General features: G+C 40.0%; 1 protein-coding gene across 2 annotated transcripts in view; it reads left to right on the top strand.

Moving 5' to 3' along the window:
* The window catches only part of COL22A1 (collagen type XXII alpha 1 chain), a 231,224-nt gene that overhangs the window by 121,824 nt on the left and 88,275 nt on the right, over positions 1-21,125 (top strand). Inside the window, exons 13-23 of one of the 2 annotated variants that reach the window (NM_001139439.2) lie at positions 1,047-1,100; positions 1,989-2,042; positions 7,546-7,599; positions 9,700-9,744; positions 13,829-13,882; positions 15,699-15,752; positions 16,293-16,301; positions 17,203-17,238; positions 18,276-18,305; positions 18,905-18,958; positions 19,670-19,723. In NM_001139439.2, coding sequence (NP_001132911.2) covers positions 1,047-1,100; positions 1,989-2,042; positions 7,546-7,599; positions 9,700-9,744; positions 13,829-13,882; positions 15,699-15,752; positions 16,293-16,301; positions 17,203-17,238; positions 18,276-18,305; positions 18,905-18,958; positions 19,670-19,723 — 498 coding nt within the window. The remainder of the gene's footprint in view (positions 1-1,046; positions 1,101-1,988; positions 2,043-7,545; positions 7,600-9,699; positions 9,745-13,828; positions 13,883-15,698; positions 15,753-16,292; positions 16,302-17,202; positions 17,239-18,275; positions 18,306-18,904; positions 18,959-19,669; positions 19,724-21,125) is intronic. The other variant, XM_046920616.1, reaches the window with a different exon arrangement.

The following is a 21,125-nucleotide window of genomic DNA, read 5'->3' as shown; positions in this document are numbered from 1 at the left end:
GAGCTTGCTCTATCAGCTACTATTTACTTTGGATACCTTTGTCAGAAATGCCTTAAATGCCATTTGCAGGAGAGATTATAGTAATTTAGACATTTTCCACCTGTTTAAAACAGCAAATGTTCAGGACTGCAAGTCAAGAGCCCGCTCCAATTAATGCACAATAATCTGTTTAATAAGTTCCTATACTCACCGATTGCAGTGCCTGTTTCTCATTTGATCCTTTTTTTTTTACATAATACACTTTAAAAAAGACAAACCTGTTGCAGATCCCAGAAGTAAAAACACTTGGTCCATTCCTTACTATGTACATGAGTTGCCTGTTCTGTGTCTATTCTCTTCCCATTTATTCTTTAAATTGCCAGCTGCACGCAGCAAAACATGGCTTTCCCCTGTGTTTGCTGCCAGCCTCATTAGTCCCATTCAGCCTGGTGGGCAGACAGATTTAAGAAGCAATGCCTGTTTCTTCTGCTGTTATTTTTTTTTTTTCCCTCTAGCTTTGCATGTTACCAGCTCTGAGACTTACTTCCCCATAGGTAAAATAGTTCCTAAGGACTCCTGAGTTTTTCAAGTCTTCTCTGTTTGCTTTTAGGTTCATTACATCTATGCATTACAGCTATGCTTAGAGGCTTCTGAGCTTTGAGGAGGATGCTGTACAAGCACGGAGTCAACAATAAATAATTAAAAAAGAAGTAGTACTTAGTTACAGAAACAGCAGATTTCTGTGACAATGGAAGACCAGACAGGCTGAGAGGAGATGATATTAAAATTATTCAATGCTTCTGTATCTCATCAGTTGCACAGCCTTTATATGAATTTATTCTTAAATGAAATAAGTGACCAAGAGTGCCCAGTTCCTCATTAACAGCTCATCAATTGGTCATAGTGTGTTAATGTTAGCAACAGTTCCTCCAGAGACTGTAAATAATAAATGTTTGCATTGAAATGATTCTTCTCATTCCTTATTCTTGTCTTGTAGTACTGCTTATGTCTTTGCACTTGCAACTGTTGTTAATACTGTGCTGATGACAGCTCTGTTGTTGTTACAGGGGTCCCTTGGCTTGCCTGGCACCCCAGGGAAGGATGGAGCAAAAGGAGAAGCCGTAAGCCTTTTCGTTCCTCCTGTGTAATCCTTGCCTTTCAGTGACAGCCAGGCAGTGGAAATCAATCTGTATTGAGTGGAACTTGTCTCAGGGATTTGTATGACAATTTTAGGAGCAGCAGAAACAAACGACAGGAGGTTAATAGCCTCACCAGTCGCTAGTAGTGACGGAGAGTGTCATGTGGATTAGCCATCCTCAGAGAGAGCTCAGGGTCAGCTCTGTTACTGTTCATTAAGCTGGTTGAGGAGGGTGGGAACTTTTTACCTTAGCTATCATTGGGGAAGGGCCTTTATAATCTTATTTGCTATCCTCTTGTGGCAGCCATTTGGTGGTGATTGGACAAACTTAGGGAAAGAACTCATTGGAAGGGCAGGAATGCACAAAAGTAGTGATACATATCAGAAAAGCCTTCATTTTTCTGTCGTTTACATCCTGTTTCTGCTTTGTGCAACACTGGACACTTGTCTCACTTGGACAGGTGTGTGATAATTTTCTTGTATTGCTTCCCGAATGGATGCAAACTTATCACTTCCTGCCTGGCACAATCTGTGATCAGACAGCGCCATATGTGGATTTAAAGAATTTCTTATAGGATCTATTTATTCCGTCAATCAAATGTACTATGTTATCTCCACAGACTCAGCAATTGCAGACTGTATTTGATGTTAGCTGTTTACTACTTACAGAACCCATTTCTTGCTATTTAAAAGTTCGGGTTTGAAAAATGCATGAAAGCACAATGTAGACATTTAGATCTCTGCATAATGGTACTCAGGACTGTGGATAGTGTTTCCATTGCTAAAGCTGTAAATAACGACTGTTTTGAGTCATCCTAGCCCCAGAAGATAAAAGATTAGCATTTACCGCTGATATTGCTGTTATTTACAGGGTGAACCAGGACAACCAGGAGCATTTGGACTGCCTGGGCCAGCAGGTCCAAAGGTAGGCTTGCCCTTTTTTTTTACATAGGTAGATATATCTTTTACACTGACGTTTTATATATGTGGATTGCTTGGATAATTTTTTTTTTTTTTTTTTTTTTTGTGACTCCTTTGTTTTTATTGGCTCATTTCTATCAAGAAATCTGATAGCATACCAGAAACTAGGTATGGTATATAAAGAGAATACCTTTTATTTGATCAACAGTATAGCTGGAGAAGTTGAAGAGAACATGTTTTGGGACACAAACCTTGCTTCATATTTTCAATAAATGGTCTCAACTTTGGCAAAGATTCAACTGAGAATTATTATCTCTACTCTGCAACTAGAAAAATAAAGTCATGGTAGATCCTAGCCTAGATAATTACATTTCTATCTAATATGGGAGTTTCACTTTGTACCAGTAGACAGTGGCAAAATGTCGCAGAACTTGAGCCATCACTGCATCAAACAATGTGCTTCTGAATGAGCATTTGGTGAGGCTTGGCTTACCATCAGAAAAGTGCCTAAGCTTTGAAGCCCTTCACATGAGCAATGCTTTGTTCTCTTTCCAAAATCTCAGCTCTCCTTGCCTTGTTCCCTGGTTAGTGAGAGGATAACTAACCAACAGCTACTTTCATCTGTCTTCATAAAACAAAAAGAAGATGGCTCATTACATTGATGAGTGTTTTTCTCAGGGATGTCATGCACAGCAAGCTCAGTTCATCCTATGAAAGGTGAGGCCAGGATAATGGATTGTTTGCTCAGACTTCCTTGATCCAGTTCTGCTCCCATACATGCAAAGGTGTTTGAGTGTCACATCTTTCTGGAAGACCTATCTGGTTAACTAAACCTCCTGTTGATTTCACTTATAGCTTTGTCCTCAAGTAGGAGTTAAATGCCTGAATACCATTCTAGATGTCATCCTGATGGTCATCTGGCTCTGTCTGAGAGGACTCCATGAAGCAGTTTGTTCATGTAGATCCTTCTGGGTGTCTCACGTACAGAGAGGTTCCTTCTCCAAAATGTCTAGTTCTCACTGAGGGAAATGTACATCATTTCCTTAAGTCTCATCAGGAGGGTATCAGAAGTAATGGTGTATTTGTGGATTAGTGGAAATATTTGGCAGCCACCCCATGGTTCCCTGCAGGAACTGTATTGCCATCAGCAACACGAAGGGGTTGACTGTGGAAGTAGCATGGCAGCACTTTCAGCAGGGGATAAATGACGGCTGTAAAGCAAGGCTGGGCTGAGCTTAGTGTGAAGGTACTCTGGATGTTGTTTTGCCCTTCAGTGGAATTTGGAAGTAGATGAAATGAATGGGATTCATCACCCAGAAATGAACATCAGCTGCATATCATCTGTTATATAATAAACACATATGTGTATTCTCTATGCCCTGCATATTTTCCCATAGTGGAATTAAAAGCCAGTAGGCTATACAATGCCCTACTTCCTTGTGTTGTGAAGTTCCTCACTCTTTCTTTACAAAGCTTTTAAAATCAAGCTAAATTGAGGCTATTACCTGTACCTCCATAAGGGCTTGATTCTGGAAAAAGCTCCGTATTTTCCATAACAATTGTCAGTTGAAATAATGAGACAATGCTGAGAATAAGTTCAGCACAATGGGCTGGGCAGGATAGGTGTTGATAGGGCTCAACCTAAATGCAGTTTGATTAGACGGTGTCAAGTGCTCCCAGGGAAGAGGTGAGCTTGGCTATCTGCAGCCTCTAAGCTACAGTGGCTAAATATAAAATGACCGTGTGCTTTCATAGTGACATTTTAATGGATGCACTGACTATATGTGAAGTCCTTGAGCTGGATCCTGGCCTGAGGTATTTTAAGAAACAATCCAGGTTTTGTTGACAGGACTTCAAAATCTAAAATATGAATCAATATTCCTTGGTAAAGCCCAGCTTCCTTGCTCATGTGGAATGGCTTGTATAGAGATGGGTGGAGTTAGCATTAGGAAAGGTCATATTTCCAATTTCTGTTGTAATGATTACTTTTTGCCTGATCACTTATTTTCATTTTAAATCATCAGCATCAATACAGTGGGTTCAGGCTCTCCTCTGTGCTCCATGGAGGGCTACCTTGCGGTTTCTCTGGTCATTTGGGATGTGCTCCTTCCCAACTCAATCATCTTCATTTCCATTGAGGCGGTCAAGTGCAGCAGTGCTCAGAAACTGTACATGCACCGTAGGAGCGTCAGTACCCTGTTTATCTGTTTGGCTGAATGATTTCCATTCCTTTGCCTCGACAGCAATTGCCAGCAATTTCTTTTAAGGAGGTGCAGGTTTTACAGAGCTCATTAATTGTGTGATGAAATTTCCAATAGCACAGAAAGGAGTCCTGCAGACTTCTGGTAATAGGACTTCATTCCCCACAGGTACCCTAAATGGATGATTAGGGTACACATATGGATTACAGGAATGAAATGCCCTTGATAAGTCATCTCTGGCTTTACAGCTTTTGCTGCTCAATGAAGTCTTCAAGGTAGATTGTTTTTGGCTCAGTATCTTCATCATAAAAATGATTTTCTTCACTCTCCAAGCTGTGTGGGTAAACTTCAGCGCTCACCAAGATGGGTATTTGATCTTGCTGGCTGCAATTGGGTGGAAGCAAAGAAGAGCTCTCAGCACTAGCCTTGTGCTGATCAGGGTCAGAGTGTGGTTATAGAAGGTGCTGTGGTAGACTGGAAAGAAATTTCCATTGTTCAGTGGAGAAGGCTCTCACATAACTACATGGGAGCCGGAAGGATACTGACATGGAATAAGAGAGTTCAAAGTAAAATGAGTACAGTACAACCCCCTCACTATATGGCATTATAGCAGTTAAACAAAGCTTGAATTGTTTAGACAACCCTTTAGCTTTTCCAATCCTGCAGCAAATACTCAATCTTTTCCTTCTTTTTTTTCCCCCCTACATCTTTAATAAAAGGTTAAAGAGATTTTCTCATGGCTGTCGTTGCTGTAGAACTGACATAGCCATAGCATTGCTATTTGAACTGACAGATATCTGCACTTAATAGAAAAACAGAAGGAGAAGAAAAAAAAAAAGTATTTGAAGTTTAAAGTATTAGGTAAGGCTTTCATTTTGACAAATTTCCTCATTCTTGTTCGTTTCAGCTGTCGAAGGTCTCACACTTCTCTGGTTTACCAGACATGATCTCAGCACAGCCTTGAGTGGGATCAGCAAGTCTTCCCACCCAGACAAATCCACTTTCTCTATCTGTAACTTTTGCTGACTGTTATAACCATGATTTATGTAACAGTCTGAGTTGGATGTTGATAATCTGGACAACTAACAGCAGGCTTCTGTTTCTCTAGAGGTTTTACCTGGAATTTGATAGTATTATTTTTCTGCACTCTGAAGACAGATTAAGCACGTGCCTGCTCTTTCTCTGCTCTTAGAGAACTTCTACAACTGACACTGCAAAAGTCCTCAGGTGCCTGATGATGTAGAGGTCCCAGAGCCAACTTTGCTTGTGCATGTACTCAGCTCTTCTTGACTTGTTTGTGAATCTCGCCATGACTCTGTGGGATGGTTGGCTTCCATACTGAACATGGGTTCAACGCTTTTAAAACTGGGCTAATGAGCTGCTCACAAGCTTCAGGGCACAGTTTTCTCTGTTTTAAAGAACAAAGTCCTCTGTGGCAAAAGGAGGGGACAGTTTTGGCAATGCTTTGCTTAAAACAGTTGTGAGAAGCTTGCCAACTACATTTCAGCCAGCCTGCCAGGTCTATGCTTAACAACTGTTGCAAATGAGATTGTCATTTGGACTAAGGCAGATTGTTAACAGCGGTGCAGCATGAACAGCCTCCAGAGCACTTGTGTTGGGACAAAAGAGCTCCATTTCTGCTAACAGTTCATTGAAGACAAGGATTGTATTTTTAAATCTTTCTTTTTTGTTAATATATATATATATATTTAATAAGAAACATCCATCAATAAGAAATGTAGAAATAATTTTAAAATGCAGTCCTGATCTCTTTTGAAGCCCTATCCAATGCAGCAACCCAGTGCAGGAGTTAACCAGATGGGAGAGGTAAAAAGAAGGAAAGTCAGATAAGAAACAAAATAATTTGCCAGGAAGATGGTGTAAGAAGCCTACCCAACTCTCTTTGCTACCTTGTCAGGCCAAGGCTGTCACCACAGGGTTGTTCTGAGGGCCGATCCTACTCATCTGGGGATCCAGACCATTAACAGGTGTTGTAAGGCACATCAAAGCAATGAGTGAGAGTACTTTCTGTTTCATTTTACCATCTCCAAGGGAGAAAATCAGTGTACAACCAGCTGAGGGACTTTTGAAACACCTCTGATTCTCTTGCATTTCTCTTATTGACAGTGAAGATGTGGTCTATTTTGCCTTTGGGAATATAGAATCATAGAACAGCCTAGGATGGAATGGACCTCAAGTGATCATAAGATCCAACCTTTTGTGAGAAAAAGGAACCTAGATGATGCTATCTGGCACCCTGTCTAGTCATGCCTTGAAAACCTCCATGATGGGGATTCTACCATGTTGCTTGGGAGATTGCTCTAGTGATTCATTGTTCTCACAGCAAACAAAAATTCTCATATCAAGATGAAACCTTTTCTGGTGTAGGTAGTACACAGTTTCCCCTTGTCATCTTCTCCATATGCCTCCTGCTGAAACAAAGAGCCTTGGTACTCTCTGTAGCCACCCTTTAAGTACTGGAATAGTGCGATGAGGTACCTCTCAGCCTTCTCTCCTCCATGGTTAAAAGACATAACTGCTTCAGTCTTTCCTCACGGACCACATTCTCCAGACCTTTGATCATGTCTGTGGTCCTCTTCCTTTGGTCCATTTCTGCATCTTTTATGAATTGCTGGGATCAGAACTGGACACAGTACTGCAGGTTTTGTCAAACAAGTGCTGAGTAGAGGAGCATGATCACATCTCTGTCTGCTAGCAATGACCCCGTGGATACAGCCCAGGATATGTTTTGCCTTCACTGATGCAGCTGACTCATTTTCAGTTTGTTGTTTGCCAGGACACCAGGGTCCCTTTCAGCAACAAAGATCCTAGCCTGTACAGGGCACTTTTGTATGTTACTGCAGATGCAGGACTTTGCCCTCGTCTTGTTAAACTTCATGTAGTTGTTGCTTGCCCTCTCTTTCAGCCTGCCCAGGTCTCTCCATAAAATGACTTTCCCTTTAGATGGGTCCACCTTACCACCCATTTTAGTAAGCATTTCACCTCTGAAATGACCTCTAGAGGAACTTCATGTGATAGTTTGACTTTGTAGGGCAATACTGAAAGCAGAAGAGTGAAACTTGCTATTGCCTGAGCAATAGGGACAACAGAAAACATTGGGGTGCCACTTTGGGTAAGTAGATGAAAAGTCAAGTGCTACTCTGTATATTAGTGCTGAGACAGTCAGGAAGTCTCAACAGACTTCTATAAGCCAATAAGTGTGTCACTTTTCTGAATAACTGTTTTTTTCCTTAGTCTTTTATGTGAAAATGTTTGTTATTTTACTTGATCTCAATTCTTTGCCAGGGATCTGAAGGAAAACAGGGTCCTCCAGGTATTAAAGGCTACGTAGGAGCACCGGTAAGTTATGACTGTTATTAAGTTTTTGATACTCTAGAAACTTTATCCAGTTTTTCAGTATGTTCTGCCCACTTTTTTTTTTTTTAAATTAACCTGCATATTGCATATCTGACCTCTTACCTGTACAGTGCCCAAACTGTGACACTGTCTTGACTTCACTGAGTTTCTTCTGACTTCTTTAAATGAGAACAGAGCTGTACCTAGAGAATTGTCAGTAATAATGACTTGATTACCAAGATAACAGTTGGGAATTTTGTGATACTCCCACTGTAATGCAATTGCTTTGGTCTGTGTTGATGCACCGTTTATATGGTGCTTGAAAACTTCATCATAACACCAAACAAAAACACCAACTGTCAGCAAATTTCCAATCATATTTTCAAAACTGTCAATAAGCAGCACTTTGGACTCATGGGACAAACTTGCCTTGAATGAGTGGACAGCAATACCAAAATAAATCACGTTGTCTCTGTCTTGTGGTCTCACCTTTCTAATTACACAGGCAGCCTTAAAGCAGGTGTTGCAAAGACTGATTGGATTTTTTTGGTTTTAATAACCTGGCTGTACGTCAGTGTGTTTTAATGGCATACCAGATGTGTTCATACACTGAAAGATTTCCCTGTACCAGCCAAGGTCTTTCTTTAAAACTCACTACAAAGAGGCCCAACACGTTCAGAATGGCATGGACACTTTTATATTTGCACAGGTGCATGCTGTTTCCCTGTGGAGTCCAAGGTTGAACTCTGTTTAACCTGAAGAAGATGACATGAATACAGTGGTGGCATTACCTCGTTACCTGCCCATGCTGCAGGTCCTAGAAACATTAATGAGATAAATGGACAAAGATCTGAGAATATTCACTCCTGCTCCTTGACTTTCCTTTATGTATGAGAAGCAAAGCATGTACATGTAGTACACTGTCACCAGATGTTGTGTTCATGTCCATTGTCAGACTGACATTTGGCTTGAGTTGCTGGGGAGCAACAAGGCTACAATCATCCACACAGTGTATATGAGGGCCGCGTGGTTATTACTGCATTAAAAGAGTCATGTTTAAAACCTTACCTCATCTGTTTTTTTGGAAATAGTATGGTTATTGCTTTGTGGTATGGAAGCAGTGCACGCTCATTTCAGGCCATTAGAAATAGACAGGACTGTGCAGTTTGCTCACAGTCAACCACAGCATGAAATCTGAATATCATAATAGTTAGATAAGTCATCCTATGGAACAAATAAGTCCAGACAGATAGTTCTCATTAGCTTGGAGTTAAGTCTTCAGTATAGTGTAAAGTTTAAATATAAATATATTATAATAAGTGATTTAAGCTTCAGCAGTTTTAGAAAGGTCACTACTGACTGAGCATATTTGTCTGCCTGTAGCCATTAGCTGATTGCACAGTTGCTACAAAATAGATGGTGCTTCCTGTGCCAAGAGAGGGTGAAATCCATTCCTGCCCATTGAGTTGATCTCCAGTGTTAGCACTGCTGTCATTCATCAAACCAATCTCCAGCAAATGATTCTGATGTACCAGGGAGAAGATGAATTACACCATCCAGTTGAATTCCAGCATTGGTTTCACAGTGCACAAATACACTTTGGTGTCCAGGACAGGGATTATTTAGCATTTGTCGATTCTCAGAGGTACCTGCTGTCTGTCTAGCTACTGCATCCAAAACCACCAGGAATGGGCATTCTTCCTTGTTTATGCAATAGGTTTTTCCATCAGTACTGTCTTTTACCTAAGTTCTCACTGTTTGGGAGCAATATGAAAAATACTTAGCACTGGATGGTTTCCAGATCATCTGCAGCTGTGATGTGTTCCCTGGCCCTCCACATTGCTGCTGGCAGGAGGATTATGTGTCTGGGAACAATTGCAGAATTGCAACAATATATTATTACACATGGTCTTGGGTCATCTATGTTCTGTGGGTCTTCTTAGGCCATGCTTGTGGCCGACTTTGAAGACTGGTAACACAGTAAATGTCCTTGAGGTTCCCTTGAATAGATTGTGCAGACAACCATTGATTTGGTGACTAATTGGAGGAACTATGCATCTTCTTGCATTGAGTTGTATAATCTCTTTTCCCTCTTATTTTTAGGGTCTACAAGGAGAAAGAGGAGAAAAGGGAACACGAGGAGACAAGGTATTCCTTCTGCATGCTTCGAAAAGCCACACTACTCTGCCTTTGTCCTTTAGACCAGCAGCTCTGAAGGGTGATGATGGAGAGTTTCTTAACTGCTCTGCACCTTCTGGTACTGTCCAAAAATGACCTCCCATGAGAGTGCAGGAGGAGTTTGTAGATCTTTGCTGTCTACTAAGCACACATTTAGATCTGTCTGTAGCTGGGGAGAGAGGAACAGAGAGAAATATTCGGGTAATGGGATGCCATTGAGTAGAGTTAGTGGGGTGTCCCCACTGCACAGTGTGATCTCTAAAAGAAATCTTCATCCATCATTTCTCTGTCTCACTGTAGTTTCTGAAATTATCCAACTTCTACATTTCTATATTCTCTCATCACTATAAGCTTAGTTTTTAATGAGTACAAGGTAGTTTCTCTATTAAGAGCTTCATCCAACAAATGCTGCTTCCAATTTCCTGCTCTCTTCTATCGGGGAATAGTGATTTTACACAGCGTAGGACTCTCTGGGATTTGAACTACCTTGGTTAAGGAAAGAAACTAAGTGCCCATTATACCCACAGTGTGCATTTAGAAGAAGAGCCAGGCAGACACAAAGCCTTTCATTATTTCAGTTTGCTCATCATGTTTGGAGAGATCTCAGATATGCCCACACTTCTGCTGCAGATCTGCCAGCTAGTGCTCAAAGTTTCTTAGATATGGCACTACCAGGAAAAATGGGTGCTGGGCAGATCCTGCCCTGAAAAGCGATGGGATATATGGCACAGCCATGCTCTCAGCCCAGCCAAAGTTGTACATCTTTTCCTGCAGGCAGGACTGGCATGGTGTGTTGTATATAGCTTCCTCTGCTGCTTTTCTGGAGGTGAGGTTGTCTAATCTGCTGGAATATTTGGCTCCTGGAAGGAAATCTATCTTTCTGACATCACCATGATGGGAGAGGAAGCTGGAGCTGTGTGTGGGCTGATGACTGACTAAACTAGAGAAAGATTAAAGTGCAAAAGAAATGAATTAGGTTTTGTTTCATTAGAAAGATATGAACAAATAGAGATCCTCCCCCCTTTTTTTTCCTCCCTTTTTCCTGTATTTTTCTATGCTTTTTCCTGAAGCAGATAGATCCCTGCTACAGCAATCGTGCTTTGATTTTTTCCTGACTTTAATGTTCTTCTCAGAGCACCCACTGCCATTGCTTTAACTTTCACCAGCTGCTATTGCTGCAAAAAACAGTGGGCGTTGATGTGGCGGGCCAAATATTTCCCTGTCTGCTCTTCAGTCTGTAATTTGAAGACTGACACCTACGCAACCTGTGTTTCTTCTCTGCCTGAGAAGAAGAGTGTTTATTGTATCACACAAGAGTGCTAACCCATGCACTGAGTATTGGTCTATTCATAGAATCATATAGAATCATTACGATTTAAAAAGACCACTAAAATCATCTAGTCCAACCATCAACCCATCCCCGTCATGCCCTCTAAACCATGTCCCTCAGTGCCACATCTACCCTAGTATGACAAACCCTAGTATTTGATGCCTAAGATGATAAAAGACCTAACATCCCATAGTAGTGGGATGCCGTCATGGTCTTATATCCTATGACCCCTAATGAAAATACTGAGGTTTTATAGCGAGGTTCCCAAGCCCAGTATTGCTGATTACATCTGCACACCAGGAGACCCGCTGCATAGGGGGAGTGACATCTCACATCTTTTTGTGTCAAATGGGCTCATTGTGGACTTGGGTAGAATTCTGTTTTCAGCAAATCAGTGCATGCTGATGCATCAGTTCCTTTCAGCAAGGGAAGGAACGGGAGTCTTGAAGTGAAAATTTGAGAATAAATCTTTTGGAGATTTTTTTTTTCTTTCTTTTCAGTAAAAATATACTTTATCTAAATGGCCTTTTTCAAAGAAAGAAAAAAGTAATATACAGTAACATTTTTTTTTTTTTCTGAAGAAACATTGGAATGCGCAGTTCTTTGGAACACTTTCAAACATCTCTAGTGTGTGCATTTGTATAAATAATGCATTTGCCTTTCCCAGTTACTAGCAGTAGGAATATTGACTCTTTTCTGTTTTGGCAGCTGAATGAGCATGTGTGAAGTACTCACTGCTGCAGTGTATTCATGCTAAAACATTCTCCTGAGAATATAGTGCTCATTTTGTCAGCAACCCACCAGATTGTTGTTTTCTGCAAGTCTCAGATTCAGGATGCTCACAGTTCAGTTAGGCATTGCAAATGTTTTTATGAACTTGGAAACTATTGGCCCAGTATCAAGTAGGTCTGGATATCTTACAGTGGTTTTTCATCTGTTTTCTGTAGGGTAGAGGTCTCTCTAATTTCACTCCTTGAGGGCATCTTTTTGAAATAACCTCTTTGTTACAAGGCTGATTGATTATCTAAAGGGGGAAAATAAATGAATTGATCTGCAAATCCATTTCCGAATGCTGAGTTAAGGCAGACTTCAAATTAAATCCAATGCAAATAATAATGGAGGTCTGATAGATTTACTGTGGGATATTGATCAGAATTAAAAATCCCAAAAAGTAAAAAAAAAAAAAAAAAAAAAAAAAAAAAAAAAAAAAAAAAGAGTAGAGCTAATACTCTGCTGTCGCTCCTTGTGCTTTTACAGTTTGTTTTTACATGTACTTCTGTGTTAGCACTAGCAGTGTGTGCATGTATGTGATCCTTTGAATGCGTGTGCAGGATTCAGGCAAAAAAAGTGTTGTGTTTTACAGAGATTTAAGCAATTACTCAGTAAGAGAAAGACCCTTTTCAAAGAGTTTTAAACTAAAGTGGCTACAAGGAAAAGGGTCACAATCTCTAAGGAAAAGTAAGTTTAACGGGAACATGGCATTGATCTCATCATTTCTCTTGAGGATCTGCTTTATGGAATATGAAATGTGTGTATTCAGTTTGACTGTGGGGGTACGGTGGAGGTCAGGATCAGAATTCAAAATGGTCCTTAAAATATGATACCACAAAACTGAAGGTGACACTGAGAAGAAGCAAGTACAGAATGCTACATATGTGTAGGACAACTGATTGCACGCTGCTGTAGATTGGGAACAACTGATTAAGGGCCTGTCCTGCAAAAGGTTGTTGGGGTAAAACAAGTATCATCTTGGGATTTAAACAGAAGAGTAGTCTACAAATTGTGAAATAATCTTTCTTCTCAGAGCTAGCCTCAGTTGAGCTCAGCTTCAGGCATCCAGTTACAGTGAAGGCATGGGAAAATTGAATAGTGCCCAAATAAGAGAAGCAAAAATGGTAAGAGGTCTGAAAATTATGCCCTTTAAGAAAAGTTAAAAGTATTGAGGTGGTTTAGTCTGGGGTTTGAAGTTCTAAGGGAAAGTTTTGTAAGTCTTCTGTTACATAGAAGGCCATTGTAAAGATGAAGGGAGCAGCCTGTTCTTTCCGGCTAGGGGGCTTAGGAAAGAAGGACTTGTTTGAAACAGTGGCAAGAAGAAGTCAGGTTTAGATATAGGGTAAAAAACATATCTGCAGGTACTGAAAGTAAAGTAGTGGAATAAATTGCCTGTGGACTTTGGGGACTGTCCATCTCAGAAAGCATATGAGAATAGATTAATTGATCCCTCAGGTTAAGGAAAGCAAAGGTGAAAAATCAAGCACTTATCTGTGTAAAAGTGAGCTGTTGTTGCATCGTGGCTTCATTATTTTTGTTGAAACTGTTCCAGATTGATGTCCTCCTGGTACACTTTATCTGGTTTACATGAACCTGGCTCAGCAGGCAGAGGAAGGATGCCCGGGTGGAGATCTGGCACACAACCACTTCTCATCTCAAAATTCACATCCCAGATACCTGATGCTGAGTTTCCTAGATAGAAAAGTGCCAACGCTTAGCAAAGTTAGAAGGGATAAAAGTTTATTAATCACTACACTTGGTTCACCTCCTTATTTCTGGATGCTCCCAGCAACCTTGCGGAGTACAGCTCTTCAGTCATTTTCTCTATTGGGATTATATGAATTGCTCTTCTTGTACCTTTATGCTTGAAAGGAATAACATAGCCATCTCTTGTAAAACACTGATCTAAACATCATGGATTTGTTATAATGGTTCTTTCTCATCCTCCTCCAGGGAGAACGAGGTTTAGATGGGTTCCCAGGAAAGCCAGGTGTGGAGGGGAAACAGGTACGTGGCAAATCCTCAACAACTGGAGGCTTTTATTTGGAGTGAGTACAGGTTGCCTTAAATTTGTGAGGCATCTTGGACAACTGGTGAGTCATGGCAGGACTCTCTTGCATCTGCAGTTTTTAGAATCCTTATCCTAAGGTTCTGTGTTGGCACAGTCTGCTGTTCCTTCTCTTTTTTTCCCCTCCCTTTTCTTTTTTCTCTTTTTAATTTATTTTCCTCTTTTTACACCTTTTCTTCTTTTTCTGTTTTTTTTTTTCATTTTCTCTTTTCCTTTTCTCTTTTCATTTTTCTTTTTTCTTTTCTTTCTTCTCTCTAAGAATTAAATTATAACACAACCATGCATTTGAAAGTGCCAGTGCTTGGAACATGATAGGCTAGAAGTCTGTCTGAATTTTCATTAAAAACATGAGAAAGCACACATAAAAATGTAGCTGAGCCTGATTTTTATAAAGTTGTGGGTTTTTTCCACCCACAACTTGAATGGAGGAGAACTGGATTTAATGTGTTTGATTTCTTTTCAGTATAAAATCTTGGAACTATTTACATTTGTAAAACAAGGTAAAAATGGAAAGATATTCTATAAGATCAGTACACTTCTGTTGATTAGAGACATAATGCTCTGTCTGTATCTAAACCTACTCTCCATACATCCCACAAGATGTTTTCATTACTCAGAGTGCTATACCTAATGAGAGACATTCTTTTTCATAAGGATCTTCTGGTCTAAATAGCAGAGGATGGAGTAGGAAGAAGAGACTAATATGAGATGTGATTTGGCAAAAGTCATGCAGCTATTGTTGCCACCCTCGAGGCTACTCCATCTGCATTCTAGTCTCTATCCGTCACAGCTCCCTTCTCTGGAAAGGGTCGTTTGAATGCATGTTTTGTCATTTGCAGAAGTTGAGAAGCTGCCTAACTACTCCACTTTTGCTCCTTTGGAAATTAGAGCTTTGATTTGATTTGGTTAGGAAGTCGTTTTGTTTCCCTTTCAGACATGTGTATTAAGATGACAAGGTATAGTGTCATAAGCAATCCTAGGCTTTGTTGAACTACACCTTCCTTTCTGTGAGGTGATAGAGATTATCATGCTACTTTTTTTTTCTGTTTCTCTGCGGGTGGTTTGATTGTTAATCATCACTTTCTCTCTGCTCTGTTCCTCAGCCACGTTTTACCCTATACTATGAAGTATTTCTCTGGTTAGTGTTTATCACTATCCTTATATGATGGAAATGTTTCCTGGTGCTAGATGTGGCACTGCAATCTCAATGAACTATGTTCGCTGTGCCCATTACGTTGCTTACAGGACTAGTTTGCACTTGCAACAAATGTGGATGAAGCGAGAAATTGCAGAGGGATGTAAAGGTGGATGCTGATTGTTTACTGCTTCTCAGGAACAATTTCTCCAGCTGACAGCCTATTACAGAAGTTACGTTATTCTGAAGCTTTTCTGCCTTTTTCATGTCTCGACACCTAGCAGTGGGCAAATCTTCACGCCTGCATCTTATCCCAGATTTTCTGTTTGACACTGATATAGTCCTTGAAGTGCAATCCTCTTGAACCAGCTGGAATTGGAGGGTTGTTATCGTTCTTGCTGTGGCATCTCCATCCTTATTCCCCTTCTTGTCTACGTAGTAGAGACAAAGCAGACTTGAGTGCATTAGCTTATATTGTATGCAGTTGGACATAGCTGACTGTAGTGTTAACATCTAAACCTGCAGCCTTCTGTCTCTCCAGTACTTTAAGAGGAATTGCAATTGATGGCCTGGTGTAGGTAAAACAAAGGTTTTTTTCACTTTTTTTTTCCCATTTACAGGGCCCTGCTGGCAGCCCAGGCCCTCCAGGTGGCAGTGGGCCCAAGGGAGAAAAGGTGAGTTGGGGTGGCATGCATGGGAGGGGTTTGAAGACACATTCATTACTTCCTCCATGAGCCCCAGTGCTGGAAATATCAGGGCTGCTGGCCTAATACTTTTTTCATTTGAGTATAAGTGAAACTTGTATAGATATAAATATGTAACTTTTCTGATAGTGCTTCAGTCAGACATGGGCATAAGTGAGGGGTAAAACAGGTCTGGTTATAGCTCTGCTGCTCGAGGCTTAACCTTCTTTCTGGAAGTACAAGAACTTCATTATTTTGCAGGGTTACTAAAGCTTCCAGGACAGCCTTATGTTTTCCTTCCTGCTCATGCTGATTTGTTTTTTATACTCCCCACCTATTTCTTTAGCATAAATAGGAAGATATGCCTAGCTCTGGGTTTTCTTTCTCCTTTTCTGATCCAAGTAGTGAGCCTCACCTAAGAATACAGGCATCAAAAGTGAATCTAATTACTTTCTGATTCATATTCAGAGGGTCTAAGTGAAGTTTCAGAAGGAGGGCTTATCCATGGACGATTTAGTGGTGGGTTGTTAGGGCAGTACGGTTAGGTTGTAGTTGGACTTGATGATCTTGAAGGTCTTTTCCAACCAAGCGATTCTTTGGTTCCCCGATTCTATGGAGTTAATGAGAGATAGGAAGATCTTTGTGCTCCAGCATGTGTGAAGTTAAGAACAATCTTGATTCATAAGTCTTTGTCCTTATCTCTGTTGTCGCTGCGTCTCGCCCTTCCAGAAAATGTTTAGCTCCTTGCTCCATTTTCATTGTAGATGATGTATGCCTCTTCAGTCCTTCTGACATACTGTGGACTCTCTTTAGAATAAATAACCAATAGTAATTAAACTTGTCTTAAGAGGAAAGAAAATGAATGGTATATTGGATCAAGCAGAAACTTACATAAATAATGAAGAAATAAGAGTGTGAAAGGAAGCTAAATGATCATTTTTGCATTGGACTGTACCTAAAGTAAAGGAGATACTTTCTGGAAGCTTAGTCTCAAAGCATGATAAATAGTGGGCCCTGCTGGAGGCGCACTGCTGGAACAAATTGATAGCCTGGGTGGCAGTAAATCATGAAGAGTGGATGTAGCATCTCAGTGTCCTGCAAATACTTATAACGTCATCCTGCGCTGTAAAAATCACTTGATGAAAACAGCACCATTTTAAGTCAGTAAGTATCATTGAAATTGGTGTATATCATCATAGCAACAGAAGACAATCAGTTCCTACTTGTATTCATATGCAGAGTGGAGAAACAAGTTAAATGGGGTTGCATATTCATATCAACTCTGGGATGGTACAGAAATTAAGAATATACGACAGCCATTGGAAAATGCTGAGAGGTTTGCTTTGTTCTGTGTTATATTTTCTATTATGCTGTGCTTTGTCTTAGCTTACTTTTTTTTTTTTCCCCCCCTTTTCCTTTTCCTTCTTGTTTTTTCCTGCAGGGTGAACCAGGGCTCCCTGGATTGCCAGGCTCTTCAGTAAGATTTTTGTTTTTGTTATCTTAATCAAATATTATAACTTTTACTGTGTGAGCATAGAAGATGGAAGATGGGAATTTGAAGGAGGCTTTATTCAGTGTTCTTCAATGGATTTTCAAAACAAGTGAAATTTAAGCCAGTTAAGATTTCTGAAGAAGGACCACGATAAGTTCAAACAAGGAGACATGCTGCCAGTAATTTTGGGAGATCTTGAAATGTGAAGGTTAGGACTTGAAGAGAAAGCATCAGGTCAGGTACATCTGATAAAGCAATGCTGTGACATGGCTGTGAGTTCTCCAGGACGGTCACTGAACCAATGCCGACAAAAGTGGTAAAAGAGCAAACTGAGAATATAGAGAGGGGCTGATCTTTGCTGTGGCACAAGCTCAACATGTTTGTAAACATCTCTTTCTCTTCAGTGATGCCTTCATTGGAACCAAAAGTATCTGTAGCAGGAACACAGGATATCTAGAGTTCATTGCTGAGTGAATGGAGAAAGAAAATATACAGAAAAGTATGCAGAGGAGAGGTTTAAGACTGATTTCTGCAGGGGCTGGTAACAAAGCTGTTGGGGTACATCCATTTTGCTTTCCAAAAAATTGATGAAAATTAGGAAATAGTACTCTAGGACTATTGGTGGAAAGCATTAAATCAGCCACTGAGACCAGTAACACTGAATATAAAATTGTGCCAATAAAGAACTGAGAGGACTGACAGCTGTCAGTCACAGACACTTTGGTTGCATTGAGGAGTACTTACTAACTAGTTTATATTGATGAGATAATGAACTATCTTAGTGCTTATACAGACATGCAAATCCTGTCACAGGCAGCTGAGCGAGCAAACCCTGATCTGCTTGAATAGAATATATCCCTACAGCATACATTCATGCTACATGAATGTTATATTCATCCCTACATACATTCATGGGGGAATGATGAGGGGAGAAGAATACACTGTGTGGGACAGTCATACTCCAGCACCTCTTTGTTGTCTTTTTCAGTTTTCCCCTTGATGACTATACATTTTTATTACAGGTACCTACTGAAGGCCTGAAAGGAGAGCAAGTAAGAGAGATTTGATATCTGTGCTTCCCCTGCAAAGGTGTTTTATGTGCTTCAACTGCCTGTTAGATTAGATTTTGCCTTAAAATGGCATTTCAAAATTAAGGTGGATGGAAGCATTGTCAGGGAATTAAGAAACAAATTAACTTATAGTGGGGAAAATAAACGAGAGGGAAAAGAGTAACGTCCTTAAGTGCAGTGAATCTAACATGAGTGACAAGTGTAAATTGGAAAGATTGAGCTACACAATTCTTTCAATGTTGGACAGTATTAATAGAAAAGTTGAACTGTACCTGGAATATCCACGGTAGCTCAGTGTCTTTGTTAATTTAATTTACTATCTTTGAGGAAGAGAGAGTCAGTTATGGTTAAATGATGACGAGGCATGAGTGGATCATTCTGCATGCACTGCGGTCAGTGCTGGTAGTTCAAGTAGCCCCAGGGCTAAGAAGAAAATCAGCCTGTCTCTGTGCTGCTGCTTTGGGAACCATGAGGAACGGGGTGGTGTAGGTCCTGTACAGCTTACCTGTATGAGTACTATGCCCATATGATTTTTCCTGCCAATATTTTAATACTTCTTTTTTCTTAACTTCTTTCTGCAGGGAGAGCCTGGTCCACGAGGACCTCAAGGCCAACCTGGGCTTCCTGGACTACCAGTAAGTAGTTTCTCTTACTGCTTGCAGTCCTCGGAAACTGAAACTCAGGCTGATGTGAGGCATACATGCACAACATGATACATTATTACCCAGGCACTAAGGTCTTATACATTGCCCCCAGTTTTCTCCATTGGAAGAACCTGTAAGCCATCATAGAATGATGATCAAAGAATGGTTGCTGCAAAGGGTTTGGCTTTACGCCACAATGACTCACCTATAATAAGAGGTGTATATGTGTGTTTGTATCTCAGCAAGGAATACAGCACAGTATTTGCAATAATTTAGGCACACCTGCATTCTTTTTACTTACTTGTATCTTCCAGGTATATTTTATAACCCAACTCTAGTAAATTTCACATTAGACTGCTGCCTGATTTGCACATACTCTGTATTTCCTCACTTTTTAATTTTTCCTTGTGTTTCACTCTTAATTGGTTTTGTAAAATTGATGACATTGTGAAGATTACTTAGGTAAATCTGATTTTGATTATGTGATTTGAACATAGTTGTGTGCTTTGTATTTAATCAAAGAATTGTCATTTTTCTGTATCCCATTTTCTTATTCTCTTCCTCTCACAGGACAACATAATTATCAGCTAAGTGTTGTCCAGGTGCCATATAGTAACTTTAGCCCAGCACAGTTAGGAAACAGTTAAAAAGTTTATTAGTTTTTCTTACTTGGTTAACCTAAAAATATTTTTACTTTTAAAGGGAGAGACTGGTCCAGAGGGCAAGCCTGGGGTCCCAGGTTTACCAGGTCAAAGGGTGAGTTGCTCATTTTATTTAATGTTAAGTCTCAGTAGGCCAGGGACAGCAGTGTTCAATAAGTGTTTATACTTTTGACTCATTTTATGTATACTTTTCCATTTATTTAAGGATCCTTGAAGCCTGGATCCTTTCTCCTATTCCCTCTTTATGGTCCAGCAACATTTAGTACCCCTTGGATTCCACAAACTGTTTTGCAATGCCCTATTGCCCTGGGAAATTTTCTTTCTTGTCCTTTGCTCTCCTCTCTTTGTCTCTGCTCCTTGCTGTTAAACCATTTTTACTCCTCTTCCCGTGGGATCCTGTGTTATTTATATTGATGGTTATCAGAGGTAAAATTAATGGAAACTTTATTTTCTAAAGAAGTATCCCTAAGTCACAGTCAGCCACAGGGTTAGTCTTTAAAAAAACAAAGCTAAATACTTTCTATAGAAAAAGAAGTGACTAATCAGAAAAAATAAAAATCTGCTGAAAATATATTTTGAGCACTGACAAATATCACCATGTTTATTGGTAAATGCTACAAGAATGTAATATTGGGTAGAAATTTCTATAAAAGTTTCATAGAAGCTATTTATGAACTTGCTAAGCCTTGGAAACTGACCTGCAAAATCACCTCATTTTAGGTGGAAAATAGTTTGGAAGAGTCTTAAAAATGCTTTAATTCCTAAAAATGTAAAAACAGAGTCTTACTGCAAGTGAAACTTTTAATAATATCATCCTTATTAAGTTATGAATCTGAATGTTGTGCCGTTAACAAGATGGACAGGTTGAAATTTCAGAGAAGTGCTGTTGTCTGGGAAGTAAAATCCAAAGACGCTTAGAATACATATTACAAAGTGGAGTCTTTGCATTTTGTTTCATCTTGAGAGTGCTAACGTGAGTATGGGAAGGCAGAGGACAATACAACTTTGACATACATTTTTTGGTAGATGGTTTTCTGCAGGCTTCCAGTTGAGTTGCATGATATTGAATTGAACTGCAAGCTTGGCTCTTAAGAACCTTCTGCTGGAGAAGATGATGCTTGCAGTCTTCATGTAAATGCTGCAGTGGAAAAGGTCATCTATTTGCTTTTTTGTAGTTTTCCAGTGTTCAGAAAACATCAGCTTATGGCCTTTGCAAATAACTTTGCTGTGCTTTACTTATGAGTTTACAAGTTCTGATTTGGCCTGGTTTTAAAGCCTGCTGTGAAACACTGCTTTTTGTGTAAGATTAATAGAGCATATTAGCTGAGTAAAGGACAGTGATCTGTCAGGGTCTGCCACACAATACAAAATGCTCCTGCTAATGATCATTTGATTAGAGATGTCATTTGATACACACTGAGTTTGAATGTTTCCCCAACTCTGTTGGGTCTTGCTGATTAGACTTTTCCTGAGGGTCCTTATTAGTCACAGCATCT

Source organism: Gallus gallus, chromosome 2 (genome assembly GCF_016699485.2).
Source record: "Gallus gallus isolate bGalGal1 chromosome 2, bGalGal1.mat.broiler.GRCg7b, whole genome shotgun sequence".
In the NCBI taxonomy this organism is placed as follows: domain Eukaryota; kingdom Metazoa; phylum Chordata; class Aves; order Galliformes; family Phasianidae; genus Gallus; species Gallus gallus.
Note: the sequence above shows the minus strand (reverse complement) of the source record. Positions and strands in the feature narration are given on the sequence as shown.